Source organism: Entelurus aequoreus, linkage group LG02 (genome assembly GCF_033978785.1).
Source record: "Entelurus aequoreus isolate RoL-2023_Sb linkage group LG02, RoL_Eaeq_v1.1, whole genome shotgun sequence".
In the NCBI taxonomy this organism is placed as follows: domain Eukaryota; kingdom Metazoa; phylum Chordata; class Actinopteri; order Syngnathiformes; family Syngnathidae; genus Entelurus; species Entelurus aequoreus.
The window spans coordinates 27,514,123-27,533,295 of NC_084732.1; the positions used below are offsets into that span (position 1 = coordinate 27,514,123).

At 39.0% G+C, this 19,173-nt stretch overlaps 1 protein-coding gene across 1 annotated transcript in view; it reads left to right on the plus strand.

Moving 5' to 3' along the window:
- igdcc4 (immunoglobulin superfamily, DCC subclass, member 4) overlaps positions 1 to 19,173 on the plus strand; it is a 255,257-nt gene that overhangs the window by 216,860 nt on the left and 19,224 nt on the right. The window contains exons 12-15 of the mRNA XM_062024310.1: positions 4,219 to 4,317; positions 4,384 to 4,570; positions 10,180 to 10,307; positions 17,829 to 17,999. Of these exons, the coding sequence (XP_061880294.1) occupies positions 4,219 to 4,317; positions 4,384 to 4,570; positions 10,180 to 10,307; positions 17,829 to 17,999 (585 nt within the window). The remainder of the gene's footprint in view (positions 1 to 4,218; positions 4,318 to 4,383; positions 4,571 to 10,179; positions 10,308 to 17,828; positions 18,000 to 19,173) is intronic.

Below are 19,173 nucleotides of genomic sequence, written 5' to 3' on the forward strand. Positions count from 1 at the left end.
TCAACGACCCTAAGCACGCAGCCGAGATATCAAAGGAATGGTTTCAGGACACTTTGTAAACGTCCTTGAGGGGCCAACCTAGAGCCCAGACTTGAATCTGATTGAACATCTCTGGAGAGATCTAAAAATGGCTCCGCACAGACGCTTCCCATTCAATCTGATGGCACTTGAGAGGGGCTGCAAAGACGAATGATAGGTGTGCCAAGCTTCTAGCATCGTATTCAAAAAGACTTGAGGCTGTAATTGCTGCCAAAGGTCCATCAACAACGTATTCAGCAAAGGCTGTGAATACTTATGTACATGTGATTTCTTAGGTTTTTTTTAAATGCGAACATTTCTAAAAAAAATACTTTTGCACATTGTCATTACTGGGAATTGTGTGTATCATTTTGAGGACAACATTGAAGTTATTCCGTTTCGGCTGTAACACAACACAAGGTGACAAAAGTGAAGTGCTATAAATACTTTCTGGATACACTATCAAGTTCTCAGCAAGTTCTCTTTGCTGCTGGGACCATGTGGTCTAAACGAGCTACAGTTTCCTATTCACTTTCTCATGCACACCAAATCATTATTGAAGTTTTAAAAAAGATGACCAAGTGTTGCTTAATTTATGATGTATATGTTTTCACATTTTCTCCAACTATTGCTGACTTTCAATCAGGGGTGAAACAACCTATTATTTCATTATTAAATCATTAACAATGAATGATATGAGGTGGCGATTTGTCCGGGGTGTACCCCGCCTTCCGCCCGAATGCAGCTGGGATAGGCTCCAACCACCCTCTGCAACACTAAGAGGGACAAGCAGTAGAAAATGGATGGATGGGTGGATAAAATGCAGTAATACAGCGGATGGTAGCATTATCTTTTGAAATTGAAATTAGGATAGAATTGATTGATTGATTGATAACCACAATACCATGAACTCATGGACTAGTGATACTGCTAATTTCCTGAAGAAGAACGTTTGTGACCGCTAGCTAGCTGCTGGCACCGCTAATCGCTAGCTAGCAAATGGCACTGCAAATCGCAAGCTAGCAGTTGGCGCCACTAATCGGTAGCTAGCTGCTGGCACAGCTAATAACTACAGTAGCTAGCAGCTGGTGCCGCTAATCGCTAGCTATCAGTTAACGCTGGGACTGTTACTCACTAGTTGGCAGGTAAAGCCGATTTTTGCTAACGCTCAAATAGGGCAGTAATTTCTCGCCAGTTTACTGTAAATGCTAACCTGACTGCAAGACATATTAACGCAGGGGTGTCCAAAGTGCGGCCCGGGGGCCATTTGTGGCCAGCAGTTAATTGTTTACCGGCCCGCCACACATTCTGCAAAAATTGCAAAATTGATAATATTGCAAAAATTAAAAAAAAAAACATTTAAAAAAAGTGGAATGAGGTGAAATCTGACAAAAAAAAGTTGCAATGTTGACACAAAGCTGCCATGCAGGCTGTTTTTTTTCTTTTATCTTTGTTTATTTGTCTTTTTTTTGCCATTGCTAAAAAAAAAAGACTAAAAATATATGTTATAATTAATTATTACTTAAAAAATATCACTTTAAAATGTTTTATGTGGAAAAAATATTGCATATATTGTGTGGTTGCCATAAAAAAAACATCAAAGTTTTATTTGACAAAAGAGCATAATACAAACAAAATAATAGTTCAAAAGTAAAATCGACAGATATATCTGAAGTTGATCTCGTAATTTAAGTGTTAAAAGTAAAAAAAAACTAATAAAAATGTATCACTTTATGAGTGGGGGACCTTTTGGATCCCAAATATATTTAGTAGGATTTCGTTTGACTTTTCACTGTGATTACTCAAAAATATTAACGAATTAAAATCAATGGTGTCCTGCATTATTGATCTTTTAGGGCTCTAATTACTAAATACTGCATATTTCAGTTTTACTATAAATAATGTCTTTGACAGAAAAGGCATAAAATCTTCTTTTTTTTTTTTACTTTATATCAACCACAAGTTGATATAGAGATTTACTGTAAGCGTTAAATAAAAAATAATAATAATAATTTGACTTATTTTTAACAGTTTAATGACTGAGACCCTTTATGGTCCCCGGGAGCCCTAAAGGTTAAAAAAAAAAATCCATATATTTTGTTAAGGTTTGAAAATGAAAAATATCAAAATGCCCCCGCATGTTTAATTTTTCCGTGTGCGGCCCTCAATGGAAAAAGTTTGGACACCCCTGTATTAACGTCTTTCCCCATGACAGATGTCATAACCTCATCTAAACTTTCATCAAACCATTACTGTCTGAGAAACTAAGCTTTTTAATTGTGCACATTTAATCTACAGGCTGTAAATATGAAGATTGTTTTTAATTAATCTTTTTTTTTTAAATGACAAAGCAATACAAAACACCATACACAAAAACACTATACATCAACAACACAGTCATTCACAAGGGCAACAATGTGATCATAAAATTTTAAAATATCTTCAATAACTTTTCAAAATGTGGTCATGAGAAAAAAAAATGCAGTAGATGTTAAACTAACATTACTGTTCAGACAGTAAATCAAGATATTAAAACACAACTAATCACAAGCCAACCTCATTTTGCCTTCATCGTTAAGAAAAAACCTTAAATTAAAACGGAAGATGATGATCAGAATTTAATGCTCCAATTACAATAAAATGGCTTATTGTTTCTTCTGCCAAGGAAAGTATATTGTGTTTATATATTTTTATTGTGTGTTGTTGTTTGATCTAAATATTGATTGATTGATTGATTGGTAGATTGAGAAGTTTATTGACATCTTAAATAATTGAATCCATGTAATGCTTTAAAAAGGCAAATGGATGGCACAAAAAGCCAAAAGGCTTGTTTCCATTGTGATCCATTAAATATTCATCACATTTGATACATTCAATAATAATCAATCAATCAATCAAATCAATGTTTATTTATATAGCCCTAAATCACAAGTGTCTCAAAGGGCTGTACAAGCCACAACGACATCCTCGGTACAGAGCCCACATAATAATAAATAATAAAATAATAATAATGTAATAATAATAATAATAATAATAATAATAAAAGATATATAACCTGGCGAAGTTGGTAGAGTGGCTGTGTCAGCAATCGGAGTGTTGCTGGTTACTGGAGTTCAATCCCCACCTTCTACCATCCTAGTCACGTCCGTTGTGTCCTTGGGCAAGACACTTCACCCTTGCTCCTGATGGCTGCTGGTTAGCGCCTTGCATGGCAGCTCCCGCCATCAGCGTGTGAATGTGTGTGTGAATGGGTGAATGTGGAAATACTGTCAAAGCGCTTTGAGTACCTTGAAGGTAGAAAAGCGCTATACAAGTATAACCCATTTATCATTTATTTAACCTGTAACATGTATATAAAAAATTACGTTTAAAAAATCGATAAAGTATGTACATATACACAGTATACATGTCAGATGATTTGAAAAACAATATATAGAAAAAATGGGAGGGGGGGGGGGTATACACTATGTACATGACACTATGTACATAACTATGCACATGTTGACTCCAAGAGTGTGCAAAACAGAATGAGAAAATATATATATACTATAACCACATTAGGGCTGCAACAACTAATCGATTAAAATCAATTATACAAATAGTTGGCGATTAATTTAGTCATTGATTCATTGGATCTATGCTATGCGCAGAGGCATTTTTTTTTGTTTTTTTTTTTCATTAAATTTTTTTTTATAAACCTTTATTTATAAACTGCAACATGTACAAACAGCTGAGAAACAATAATCAAAATAAGTATGGTGCCAGTATTCTGTTTTTTTTCAATAAAATACTGGAAAGGATAGAAATGTAGTTTGTCTCTTTTATCCGAGTATTAATCGATTAATCGAAGTAATAATCAACAGATTAATCGATTATCAAATGAATCGTTAGTTGCAGCCCTAAACTGCATATAAACCTGCTTGATGCTTCAAAGAGTTGCTGGGGCTCAATTTTGGTTCAGATCAGGTAGAGGTTGAGCTGAGCCATGATTTTATGGCAGTTTTAAAATAAAACTTGATTAAAAGATGTAAGTACTTTTTGAGCACATTCAACAATAGCATGATAATAATGATAACCGTAATATGGAATTTTCATATCGTTGCACGCCTCCTTTCAACTAACATGCTGTCCGCGTTTATGTTTATAATATTTACTGCAGCAGCACATAGTAAAGGTTGATTTTAAAATGTTGTCTTCCAGTCCCTGACCAGCAGTATGAAGTGAGCGTTTGGGCATTCAACAAGCAAACAGATGGATCAGCTGTGGTGTGGAAAGGAAGAACAGAAAAAGCTAATAAAGGTAAAAAATCCATCCACCACACAATGCATCCAAACCTAAATGTTTAAATGCATGTTTGCTTTATAGCATCGTCACTGCCCATGCGGCCGCCTCCCTTACCCCCGAGCAGCATTCAGGCCACGGCCAACGCGTCCACGTCCATCCGTATCCGTTGGGAGAAACCTCGCTTCAGCACGGTGCGCATCATAAACTACACGGTGCGCTGCAGTCCGGCCGGGACCACCAACGCCTCCCTGGTCACCTACTACACCAGGTCAGCCTCTCTTTGTGCACCAGCCCTGTGACATATCTATTGTCTAATCGCATCGGGTCCAATGATTCATGGCAGCTGCTGCCACTCAGGGACAGGACAAGGATGAATTGTGTTCTGAAAGCCTTATAAGGTGTGCGCCATCATTTTTATGAAAGAATGAGATGATGGATGAGGCCGCAAGGTACGAAACGTTTGGTTGTTGGGAGGATGGATCAGATTGCTACAGTAAATAAAAGCTGTCAGGGCTTGGGAGTTGTCCGACTCAGGGAGAACATTCAACTATAGGGGAAATTACCATCATTTTATCAATTACCTTAACATCCGGACTATGGAGCACACCTAAATATAAGCCGCACCAATTTCATTTTTAAAAAATATTTTGATGCTTATGGAATTCTGTTCCGTGTGGCAGCTGTTTTGTTTTTCGATGGCGGGGTTGATAACTTTCGGTTTTGGGGCTGCATCATGTGCATTAGTTGTGTCCTCGCTTTGACGAGGGTCAGTCCATAATACACAAAGGGCCTGATTTACTAAGATGCAAATACCATGCGCTAAACAGCATGTGCAACCTATAAAATTGCATGTACTATTAGTGTGCTCTACTAAGACTGCGTGTACAATTCAAAAGTGGTGCAGAACGCCTTATTTAAATGAGGGTTTCACGTGTACTATACATATGGGGAATCACCACGGAGACACTCGTTCATTTACTGCACATTCATTTTATCATGTTTCTACCTGTGACATTTTGCTATGTTTTCAAACACTTTTTATGGGCATTTTAGACACTTTCAAAAGTGCATCTACATTGACACCAAGGTGCGCTCATGGGAGAAAGGCAGGCTGCATTTACTTTGCTCAAGATGCAAAAAAATACATACAAGTTGTAATTATATAGGACATATGTTGATAATATATATGTAGAGGTTGCCCTCCTGTGGGTTCTTCTGACACAAAGATCCTTTTGTGAGCCCGGTAGTCTGAGGTAACAAGTCTTTTATTTTCATAAAGCAGCGTGGTTTTGCTTTCCAGCAAACTGTCTCTCGCTCTCATGCCTCTGCTCACCAGCAACTCCAACCACGTGTCTCGTTCCGGCTGCTGCTAATAAGGGCGACAGGTGATTAGATAACAATCCCCAGCTGGGCAATCTACTCACCTGCCGCTGTCTTCGAGGCCGGTCCTTACACACCTCGCTCCGCAGTAGGCCCGCAGACCATGCCCCCCTCCACAATATATTAAAAAAGAAAAACACGAACGGCATTAAACAAACTGTATAAAGTTAATCAGACCCTTAAGTCACTCAGTATGAAGCTATAAAATTATAAAAGGATGTTGCTAAATACACAACATGTCTAATATATTTAATTTCCGAAAGACCTTGCAAATACATCGACACACACACATATTTATGACGGAGGATTTCTGTCAATTGTCTGTCTTTGCAGCGCAAGCACAGAGTGTGTCAGTTTGCACGTACGTGTTGTAGATGCGCTGAATAAAACACTGCAAAATGCTCGCAAAACGCTAATGAGTGTCGATAAATCATATTGCGCATCTACACCGGGAATTTTCTCAGTTAGAACATTAAATATCTTGTCTTTGCAGTCTATTCAATTGAATATAAGTTGAAACGGATTTTCAAATCATTGTATTCTGTTTTTATTTACCATTTACACAACGCGCCAACTTCACTGGTTTTGGATTTTATACTATTAGTGGGTGTGTTGCTATTCTTAGTAGGTGTGTGGCTTGTGATCTGCATATACAATTGAAAACTGGTGCAGACCGCCTTATTTAAATGAGGTTTTTGCATGTACTATGAGGCGGTATTTTCTTAACTTAATTTAAATTATGTAAGCAAGGAATTGACTTCAATTAATCAGAATCTGATTTTTTTGTTTTTTTTAATAAACACGAATAGCCTTTAATTTATATTTAATATTTGTATTTATTAAATTACTTTATTTTCTATTAAATTAGTATTTATTTGTAATCTCAGCACTTATTTTATCTTCTGTCGTCACTGAATAAGCTATCTATTAATAGACTTTATCTAATCGTTTCTGTCTTTGTTAGGAAATGGTAGCACAGAAAGTGAACAATTGTTATAGGGTTTGTGTTGTCACAACACTCCTTGTGGAATGGTATGCCCCAGCAGCATGGGGGAGGTGGGTGTGTGTGATGTTCTGGCGCCAGTTGAATACAGTCGGACTAAAATATACACTTTTGTCTCGGGTCTCATTATTCTTACACACAAACATGGTGTCAAAAGTGACTAGAACCACACAAAGTTAGGTGGAAGGGTACCGTGCTTCACGGAGGAACCCGTGAAGACGAGGAAACAAGAAAAGATTGGAACGGCGTTAGCAACAAGCTAGGCTAACAACATCACCATGGCTACAAACACTCCGCCACCGGAGGAGATGAAGATAAGCGGCGATCTTGCAAGTAACTGGGAAAACTTCAGAGCAGAATTCGAAGACTTTGTACTTGCTACAGGATTACAAAACAAAGCAAAAGAGGTACAAGCACCAACCTTTACGAAGAGTGATGAGCGGGGAATGTCATCACATATACAAACACCAATTGGGACTCACACCGGAGCAACGAAAGGACGTGACAGTTATTCTCGATGCCTTGGAGGGCTATTTCAAGCCAGCTACAAACGTCATATTTGGGAGATACGTTTTTGGCATCTGCAAGCAAGATGAGGGGGATCCCATTGATGCATTGGTAACAAAGTTGAGGGAGAAGGCTGCTTCCTGTGAGTATGGACAACTCAGAGAGGATCTGATAAGAGACAGACTGGTGCTTGGTGTGAGTGATGAAAGTGTGCGCCGTCGTCTACTCAGACAGAAGGATCTCACACTAGCATCAGCCATAGCAATATGCAGAGCTGCTGAGATAACAAGGCAAGGCAAGGCAACTTTATTTGTAGAGCGCTTTTCATACACAAGGCAGACTCAAAGTGCTTCACAGACAACAAAGTGAAATGAAAGAAAATAAAAGCAAAATTAAAATGCAGACAATACAAATAAACAGACAAGAGGATACAAACGATCACACAGGACAGGGCACTAGAGACAGTGCATGCAATGGATGGCCGGCGGCCGCAAGTCCCACCCAAGCTGAAACGCTCGGACAGGTTCCAGTATCAGACTCCAGGCACGAGTGAAAACACCACGTGCAAATTCTGCGGGAACATGCACATGTCCTGCATTTTGGAAAAAACTGTCGCCACTGTGGAACGGCATGACGTAGTTGAGAGAGTGGCCGTGCCAGCAATCTGAGGGTTCCTGGTTTGATCCCATGCTTCTACCAACCAAATCACGTCCGTTGTGTCTTTGAGCAAGACACTTCACCCTTGCTCCTGATGGGTCGTGGTTAGGGCCTTGCATGGCAGCTCCCGCCATCAGTGTGTGAATGTGTGTGTGAATGGGTGAATGTGGAAATAGTGTCAAAGCGCTTTGAGTACCTTGAAGGTAGAAAAGTGCTATACAAGTATAACCCATTTAACAGCGAATCATTTTGCCAAGGTGTGTATGAAGAGGGGCCAATCTACACAACAGCTACATGCAGCTGACATGGAGGTACATGAGGACATGGACAGGTCTGACACAGAGGCCCACATACACACAGCAGAGAGCATAGGGGCAATTCAGGGTCTAGGGAAGAAATGGTTCGTCAACATAAAAATGAATGGAGGGTCTCAGAGGTGTCAGTTAGATTCAACGGCAACCTGTGATGTTATGAGCACAAAAGACATGAGGAGACTTGCTCCAGAGGCTAAATTACTACCAATCCAGACCAGATTAGTACTGTATTCGGGCCAATCAATGCACTCCATAGGCATATTCTGAACAGAGTGTCTAGTGAGGGGAAAAGCACACATGCTACAATTTGAGATAGTAAGAAGCGGGCTGCGACCCCTGTTGTCAGGTGAAACAAGTGAGCGTTTAGGTTTAATGCACTCCACCATTCCAGAGGAGCTGCTTATGGTAGGGCATAGTAGCTCAGAGCCACTAACCAGGCAGCACCTTGTGCTCAGCGTGCAATGAATACTCACATGAGCAGCAGCGGGAGACAATGTTGTCCCATGCACTTCCAACACGACCTTGGCAGATCCTCAGCATGGATCTGTTCAAATAAGCGGGCAAAGACTTTCTGATTATTGTTGACCATTATTCTGATTTCTGGGAAATAGAGCTGCTTCCAGATCTTTCAGCGGAGACCACAGTGCTGAAGTGCAAGGCCCAGTTTTCACGTCATGGACAACCGTATCGCGTGATAACAGATTGTAGGTCTGAGTTTGACTCTGAGACCTTCAGGAGATTCGCAAAGGACCCAAAAGCACCCAAAATCGAATGGGAAGCCCGAATCGGCCGTTAAGATAGTGAAGGCTCTGTGCAAGAAGGCAGCCAGCGTGGGTAATGACACATGGCTGGCCATTTTGCAGTGGAGGAACACGCCCACGGAGGGCATGCTCAGCAGCCCCGCACAGAGGCTGATGTCTCGTAGGCTGAGGACTCCGCTCCCAGTCGCTGCCACGCTTTTGGATTCGAGTGTGTTCATTGGGGTCCAGACAAGCTGCGGATAAAACACCAGACAGCCAAACTCTGGTACGACAGATCGGCCAGGGACCTGCCTGGACATAAGGATGAAGCCCCTGCCTGGGGACAGGACAGGCAGGTGGCGAATAGGAGTTTGTCTACTACAGGTGGGCCCCAGATCGTACCTAGTAGATGTTGAGGGGACATTCTATCGCTGTAGCGGGTGGATTATCAGCCAGCGGAGAGGGACGTGGCCGAGCGCCACTCTGAGCAAAACTGTGTACAGCACAGCTGATGGGCAACCCAGCGGTCCACCCAGCAAAGTAATGGACACTGACACAGGTGTCCAGGCCGTCAGGCCACTCAGGCAGAGTGACCAGCACCAGCCTAGGGCTGGACCACCTCCATCACCACCACCACTTCTTGCGCCAGCCGGGCACTGGACGGCCAGTGGCAGGGTGGTGAAAGTGCCTGACAGACTTGATCTTTAGGCACGTCCGAACTCTTGAGTTGTGTTGGTTAAAGTATACCTGGGACTGGTTTGTTAAGGTTGTTGACACACACACACACACACACATGCGCACACACAAAAAAAGATTGTTGTAATACTAGAATGACATTGGTTTGCATTAAGTGTTATTTGCACTAAAAGATTGGTTCTCACTGTGCTTGCACTAAGGTTTTCAGCAATGTAAAAGTTGACATCTATAAAAGGGGAGATGTTATAGGGTTTGTGTTGTCACAGCACCCCTTGTGGAATGGTATGCCCCAGCAGCATGGGGGAGGTGTGTGTGTGTGATGTTCTGGCGCCAGTTAAATACAGTCGGACTAGAATATACACTGTTGTCTCGGGTCTCATTATTCTTACACACAAACAACAATCCATCAGTAATGACTAAAACAAGGAGAAGGAGTAGGATTAAATAGGCTCTGCTTCTTCCTACTCCTTTTTAGACATGTTGAATTGTACAAATGTAAAAATATGATGTAACTTGTTAAGGATATCCGAAAACAAAACAAAAAACATGACAATTTATACTTGATATTTTTGTGTTGCAGTGCCGCTCAGGAGATTCTGATTGGCGCCTTGAAACCCTTCACCCGCTACGAGCTGGCAGTGCAGTCTAATGGAGTGGATGGGTTGGGACCCTTCAGCAGCACAGTGGAAGAGTCCACCCTGCCTGACCGTAAGCTTTTTTTAGTTGGTTCACATACTTTTAGTAAACACGTTGCGTGTGATCTACTCTGCACAATTGATAAAAGGTGCAAATGTGGTGATGACCACCCTATTTAAATGAGAATTTTGCATGTACTATAAAGACTGTGCCTATAGGAGACACCAGTATTTACCTCCAGGTTCAGGACATCATATGCTCCAACAGTCCAACACGTATGTATGCAGTATGTTGCGCAATATGCAGCACACACCAGTGGTGTGTGCTGCATATTGCGCAACATACTGCCACCCTATGGGCTATATAGAATCGATCTAGACAACAGAACCTATTTTTAGCATGCTGAAGCGTATGTGCGTTCTGGGAGGCAACGCTGTTGTAATGTTGCATCTGCAATTATCCAAAAATGCATTTACAAATGCATTTTTTATATTGGAGAGATATATTATTAATATAGCTCTTATATGGAGGAAAAAAAGCCGGAAGACACCAAAACGGATCAATTGAATTTGTTTTAATTAGCCCTTTAAAGAGGAACTGCACTTGTTTTGGAATTTTGCCTACCGTTCACAATCATTATGACCTCAGTTTTTTGTTTTTTTCGCTTTCTAACATGTAAAAATTGGCTCGTTCTAGTTGGCTAGCAATGCAGCTATTGGGAGCAATCAATTCTACCTCTAAATCACTTTAAAAATGCATTCAAAAACCAACAATACTTCATTTACGTTCCATAACTCGTATAATAACCAAGCTGTAGCGACATTGTTTTTGTAAAAGCGAACACTGAGTAACTTTTTTTCTAGCGTAGTAACACATCCCCATGCTACGGTATTAGCCGTAACTACGGCAAGAGATAAGGTAGCTTCTATGACAACACAAAACATGTTTGAGTTTATAATGCACAACACTGCGATTGACTGAAAACATCAGTGACTATAAAGTTTTAGCCAACATTTCATGTTTTGTTTGTACAAAGCTGAGCTAGCCAGAGAGCGTATGCAGTGTAGTTTTAATAACACGCATTACATGCTGCGGTGTATAATGGTCGATATTAAAGTGAGGCACTCGATGGACAGTTGTTCGTCTGGTCCAGGTGGGGACGTTTCCTGTTGATTTTGGGCAAGCAATCCATTTATGTCGAAATAGCTTGTCTCCAAGTTCCATATTCATAACGTTGTCGCTTTCACCTCACTCTCCCGGCTTCCATCTGCTCCAACCTCTCACCCTTTCTTTGTGCTCGCTTCTATGAGTAGCAGTATATTCAGATTTTTAAAAAATAAGGTTGTGAATAGTCATTTGTCATTCGTCTTTGTTGTTTGTTATCAAGTCTGCCATGATTAGAACACACACGCGTGTTTAATTCCGGAAGTAAGAACACACATTTGTTGCCAGAAGTCGGATGTGCGCTGCTATGGCAACAGAAATCAGTGCATGGAAGAAATCAGTCCCGGAAATGATTAAAATGATAAAAATGATCAAAATACGGTAAATATCGAACATTAAATATTGTTATGAACGTGTCTGTTACTACATTATATACTGTATATACTTGCAGTGTGTATATAAAACGTCGCTCGAGGGTTTTGAAGTTGTTTTAGAGGGCTTTGAAGGCTACTTTAGCCACATCTTCCAAGCGTTTTTTATCATCTTTAAAGTCCTAAAAAAAAAAAAAAAAGACGTGTTTTCTTGTCTCTCATAATAATTGTGAACAATAGGCAAAATTCTCCAAAAAGTGCAGTTCCCCTTTAAGTCATCTAGCAGCTAAACAATTATAACATTATATTTATAAATAAACAATCATTAACATCTGTTAATCATCTGTTAAAATCTTCTGGTAAGTTTTATTTCTGACAGTCCAAAGATGTCGACACGCACACGTAGGATGGAGGATTCTCTGTCCATCATCTGTATGTGCAGCGCAATCTTCTTTCTCTCAGCCAGTTTTCTGTATCTGTGTCATTTCAACTGTGCTAAATAGCAAATGGATGGATGGATGGATGGATGAATAAAAACACAAAACAGCGACTGCAGAACAGTTTCAGTCTTGATTAATCCCATCACAAGAGCTAAACGATTATATTTGGATCTCTTCTTCACAGTATTGTGGGCATTCTGATAATCAGCGTATATTCTGTATATACATGGAGACAGACATGCTAAATGGACTGCACTCTTTATTTTGCTCACCCTTGTGCATCCCTAGGCCCCAAAATGAGCATTACATGTGTTACTAATGTGATATGATTGTTCTGTTTGAAGGTTAGTGGTCTGAAATTTTGCCAGGGAGTTTTTTTAAACAACATTGCATTGTGTTTTTGATTGCAACATTGTTAGAATAGGACAGGGGTCACCAACCTTTTTGAAAGCAAGAGCTACTTCTTGGGTAGTGATTAATGCGAAGGGCTACCAGTTTGATACACACTTAAATAAATTGCCAGAAATAGCCAATTTGCTCAATTTACCTTTAACTCTATGTTACTATTAATAATTAATGATATTTACACTTAATTGAACGGTTTAAAAGAGGAGAAAACATGAAAAAAATTACAATTAAATTTTGAAACATAGTTTATCTTCAATTTCGACTCTTTAAAATTCAAAATTCAACCGAAAAAAAGAAGAGAAAAACTTAAAAAAAGAATTTATGGAACATCATTAGTAATTTTTCCTGATTAAGATTAATTTTAGAATTTTGATGACATGTTTTAAATAGGTTAAAATCCAATCTACACTTTGTTAGAATATATAACAAATTGGACCAAGCTATATTTCTAACAAAGACAAATCATTATTTCTTCTAGATTTTCCAGAACAAAACTTTTTAAATAAATTCAAAAGACTTTGAAATAAGATTTCAATTTGATTCTACAGATTTTCTAGATTTGCCAGAATAATTTTTTTGAATTTTAATCATAATAAGTTTGAAGAAATATTTCACAAATATTCTTCGTCGAAAAAACAGAAGCTAAAATGAAGAATTAAATTAAAATGTATTTATTATTCTTTACAATAAAAAATAAAAAAAAATACTTGAACATTGATTTAAATTGTCAGGAAAGAAGAGGAAGGAATTTAAAAGGTAATAAGGTATATGTGTTTAAAAATCCTAAAATAATTTTTGAGGTTGTATTTTTTCTCTAAAATTGTCTTTCTGAAAGTTATAAGAAGCAAAGTAAAAAAATCAATGAATTTATTTAAACAAGTGAAGACCAAGTATTTAAAATATTTTCTTGGATTTTCAAATTCTATTTGAGTTTTTTCTCTCTTAGAATTAAAAATGTCAGGCAAAGCGAGACCAGCTTGCTAGTAAATAAATAAAATTAAAAAAATAGAGGCAGCTCACTGGTAAGTGCTGATATTTGAGCTATTTTTAGAACAGGCCGGCGGGCTACTCATCTGGTCCTTACGGGCTACATGGTGCCCGCGGGCACCGCGTTGGTGACCCCTGGAATAGGACATAAACAAAGTTTACACAGTTAAGGGGCGGTATGGCGTAGTGGGTAGAGCGGCCGTGCCAGAAACCTGAGGGTTGCAGGTTCGCTCCCCGTCTCTTGACATCCAAATCGCTGCCATTGTGTCCTTGGGCAGGACACTTCACCCTTGCCCCCGGTGCCCCTCACACTGGTGAGTGAATGATGAATGAATGATAGGTGGTGGTCGGAGGGGCCGTAGGCGCAAACTGGCAGCCTCGCTTCCGTCAGTCTACCCCAGGGCAGCTGTGGCTACAAATGTAGCTTACCACCACCAGGTGTGAATGAATGATGGGTTCCCACTTCTCTGTGAGCGCTTTGAGTATCTAATAATAGTGTTATAAAATCTAATCTATTATTATTACTTTGTCTTTTAAGAACTATTTTGGCCCCATTGACTCCTATTATAACTGCTATTTCTTACAGACTGTAATCCTGGTATATTACTAAGCTTTTTCCATGAAAACCGAACAAATGTCATTCTTGCCCGATTGAAAAACAAGAAGATGTTGTTTTGGGGCAAATGGGGCCAAAAAACCATGAGTATAATTATCAGAGCTTTGATGAGCGTAAATGAGTGAAACTGCCATTAAACCACTGAATTGCAATGAAAATGATCTTGGGCTGTTATAAATAACATGGCAGATATACCGAATTTAAGCCGCACCCACCAAATTTTAGGAGAAAAAAAATGTTACATGTACTAGCCACGCTGGTTTGTAAGGCACATATATGTACTAGTACAAAGTGTTTTGTAAATGTCTATTTACCTACAGGATAATAATATATAATATTAATACATAAAATGTATCCAACGCTTTTCTAAGTACTCAAACACGCTTTACATGAACTAAACAGAAGAAATAAATAACAGGAGACTTTAATAAAGATATGGAAAAAAATACAGCTAAAAATGAAACAACGTACATATTTCTAAAAAACAGTTCAAGAAAAAGTTAAAACAGTGAGAACCGCAGGGGGGACATTTAGCTGGGGAAGGCAATTCTGGGGAAAAAAATGTTAGGGGCAATTTTAAAGGAGGAGAAAGTGGGGGCGGCTTTGATGTGGGGAGGAAGTGTGTTCCACAAGGAGGGGGAAGCCACCGAAAAACCCCTATCGCCCCAGAAGTCATCGTCATGGACCCACTAGCTGCGGAAGCTATCTTTCCAATCAGCTAAACAGACTCAATAACTCCACGGTGACGAAACTTTACGAAACTGAAACAATACAAAAAGAATGCCATTGTAAGACACTCATAAATGTGTTAGCATATTCACTATTGTGAACGACGCTAGCTTGATAACATTACGATAGCACGTACACATATGCATGGACACACACCTACAGACATCACACATTGGACGGTTTAGTAAGAATGGATCGTTTTAGTTATATTGTAAAACTTACAAACGTTGCTTGGATCGATGAATGAAGAGTCCTTTCGGGCAGAAATGCTATGGACGATTTAACTTCCAGTTCAAGGTTTGAAACAGGAAGTACATTTTAAACCTGCACCACCTGCAGTGAGCGAAGTTGTCCAATAAACGCGCCATTGCACATACATTAACACACTTCTTCAAAGTCTGTGTCTTAGACTTAGACTTCCTTTTATTGTCATTCAAATTTGAACTTTACAATACAGATAAGAATGACATGTTGTTGCATTAGCTTGTTGTAGTGCAGGATAAAAGAGCAATAAGGTGCAGAGTGTTTGCATTTACAAAATAAGGTGCAGATATAAATATATTTACTGTACAGATAAATATATTGCACTTTTGCATATGCATCCACGTTTACGGATGTATGTTATATTGTCTTTATAGTCCAGCGAGTTAATCCATTTTTGGGGGGAATTGAAGGGATTATTTTGTTGTGATCAAGAGTCTTATGGCCTGATGGAGGAAGCTGTTACAGAACCTGGAGTTTCTGCTACGGAGGCTGCGTAACCTCTTTCCAGAGTCCAGCAGCGTTTCTGGCGGTGTTATATGAAAACTATTTGTTAAATACATAACATTATGACTGTTAGCGAAGAAAAATCCATAAATTAGCCGCATTGTTTTATAAACCGCAGGAGTCAAAGCGTTGGGAAAAATCAGTAGCGGCTTATAGTTGGGAAAATAGGGTATATGAAAGACTGTGAATTTATTAAACTCAACTAAGTCCTGCCTGCATTCTCTCTAATTCTAGCTCAGTAAGAACTGTAAAAATTAGAATGTTGTCAACTTGTCTACTGTATCAAAATCAATGTTTTTATAAACTATTGACTAGGGCTGTGAATCTTTGGGTGTCCCATGATTCGATTCAATATCGATTCTTTGGGTCACGATTCGATTCAAAATCGATTTTTTTTTTCAATTCAACACGATTCTCGATTCAAAAACGATATTTTCCCGATTCAAAACGATTCTCAATTAATTCAATAAATAGGATTTCAGCAGGATCTACCCCAGTCTGCTGACATGCAAGCAGATTAGTAGATTTGTGTAAAAATCTTTTATAATTGTAAATGACAATGTTTTATCAACTGATTGCAATAATGTAAATTTGTTTTAACTATTAAATGAACCAAAAATATGACTTATTTTATCTTTATGAAAATATTGGACACGGTGTGCAAGTGTAAGCCACAGTGACACTATTGTTCATTTTTTTTATTTTTATAAATGTCTAATGATAATGTCAATGAGGTATTTTTAATCACTGCTATGTTGAAATTGTAACTAATATTGATACTGTTGTTGATAATATTCATTTTTGTTTCCCTTCTTTTGGTTTGTTCTGTGTCGTGTTTTGTGTCTCCTCTCAATTGCTCTGTTTATTGCTGTTCTGAGTGTTGCTGGGTCGGGCGTGGTTTTGGAATTGGATTGCATTGTTATGGTATTGCTGTGTATTGTTTTGTTGGATTGATTAATTTAAAAAATTTAATTAAAAAAAATAAATGTTTTTTTAAATAAATAAATTTAAAAAAATCGATTTTTTTAAAAATGAGAATCGATTCTGAATCGCACAACGTGAAAATCGCGATTCGAATTTGAATCGATTTTTTCCCACACCCCTACTATTGACCTATTTTGGGCTGTAATTACCAACCTCAAATACTCCAAAGACATGCACCTGGGGATAGATAGGTTGATTGGCAACACTAAATTGGCCCTAGTGTGTAAATGTGAGTGTGAATGTTGTCTGTCTATCTGTGTTGGCCCTGTGATGAGGTGGCGACTTGTCCAGGGTGTACCCCGCCTTCCGCCCCAGCTGAGATAGGCTCCAGCAACACCCCCACCCCCTCACCCCTTCGCAACCCTGAAAGGGACAAGCGGTAGAAAATGGATGGATGGAAATATTCCACTCTGCAACTTATTTTTTAGAAATACCGCAAATTTTTCATTTTCCAATCATAAAAAGAAGTTATTTTTGACAAAATGGCCATAAAAAAAAACAAAAAATCATAAAAATAATTTAAAAAAGTTAGGTCTGAAGATTCCAAGCATTAGGTTATTTTTTTGCTAACTATTGACACTTCAATAAGCAGGTCCTATATGGATCTAAAGAGTAAGTTCGTATAGTCAATCTTAAGGTTGCTCAAGGGTTAGACGCAATCTTCTGGGCACAAGCTTAGTAGATCGTTTTTCTGTGCCCTCGTTTTAGTACATGCAAACCTTTAGAACAGGCCTCTATTGTTTATGTAATATGAGTGTCAGACAAAACAGACATTGTCATCCGTCTCAAGGCATTTGTTTTTATTAGACTGTGCAGGGGGAAGCAAACTAACCCGAGTATCAGCCTGTCAGTCAAGTGTCTGCAGGTGAAAGAGTGTGTGTAGCTTGTAATCACAACATGACATTACCATCAGCAGTCACCCTCTCCTCTCTATGTATGTTCACCTGAGCCTCATTCCCTCCATTGCCTTGTCTTCTCTCAGCTGTACCCAGGTGGCTGGGGCATGGGGACGCAGATGGTTGTCACACAACAGACAAAATATACCCTCCAGCTGTGTGGCCTTATTTGTAGCTTTTAATTACAGACTGCCATCCCTCCTGCTCTTTCTCTCTCCATTATCCTTCAGGGCCTTCCTCGCCTCCGGATGAGCTGCAGTTGAGCGCGCTCGACTCATCCTCAGTGCTAGTGAGCTGGCGCCCTCCGCTGGAGCCGAACGGTGTCATCGCCAGCTACAGGATCTTGTACAGCGGCAACCTCAGCCAACCTGAGGATATGTGGAAAAACCTCTCACAGGACGGTGAGTCGACTGCTGGTCGAGCTGACTATATAAACATTGATTCCACTTAAACTGACTGTTAATTAGCAGTGATACCAAACTACATGGGTTTTTCCAACCTTAATGATATAAAGGGATGTTATTTAATCCCAGTTTTTCTTATTTTATTGGTGTGACTCAACTGCAGAGAGTATAGAGCAGGGGTGTCAAACTCATTTTAGATCAGGGGCCACATAGAGAAGTGAAGTGAATTATATTATATTTATACAGCTCTTTTCTCTAGTGACTCAAAGCGCTTTTACATAGTGAAACCCAATATCTTACATTTAAACCAATGTGGGTGGCACTGGGAGCAGGTGGGTAAAGTGTCTTGCCCAAGGACACAACGGCAGTGACTAGGATGGCGGAAGCGGGAATCGAACCGGGAACCCTTAAGTTGCTGGCACGGCCACTCTACCAACCGAGCTATACCGCCTAGAAAAATCTACTCCCAAGTGGTCCGGACTGGTAAAATCACGGCACGATAACTTAGAAATAAAGACAACTTCAGATTGTTTTCTTTGTTTAAAAATAGAACAAGCACATTCTGAAAATTTACAAATCATAATGTTGTTGTTTTTTTTTACACTTACATGTTGCAGTTAATAGTATTCTATCTTTGTCGTTATTTATATTTTCGGAATAAATTACACTACAGTGTTTCCCATAAACTGCCAAGATACCTGTGGTGGTGGGGGCGTGGCTATGGGCGTGGTCACCATGATATCATCGAGCAATTTGCATAATTTACTACAATGATATGATTTTCTCTAAAAAGGCTAAAAAAATGTATACTTACTAATTAATAATAACAGTTTTGTTTCAAACGTCCATCCATCCATCCATCCATTTTACAATATAATTACAACACTTTATATACATATTTATATACAGATTTGAACAATAAGTTATTCACTGAAATATGTTTATTAATTGTGGTTCTTACAAAAAATATATCTTATAAAATATAAAAGCTAAAATGTCTCTTAAAGCTCTGCCCCTTTAATTAGTGCATACTAAATAATTTAACTTTAGCCTACTACTACAACCATATTATTTACCAGCAACATAAAGTGAAACAGAGGAAGAGGCGTCCTGCCACAGTCAGTAACAAATAAACAGAAAACAGTAGTGGTCAAATACAAATAAGGCAACA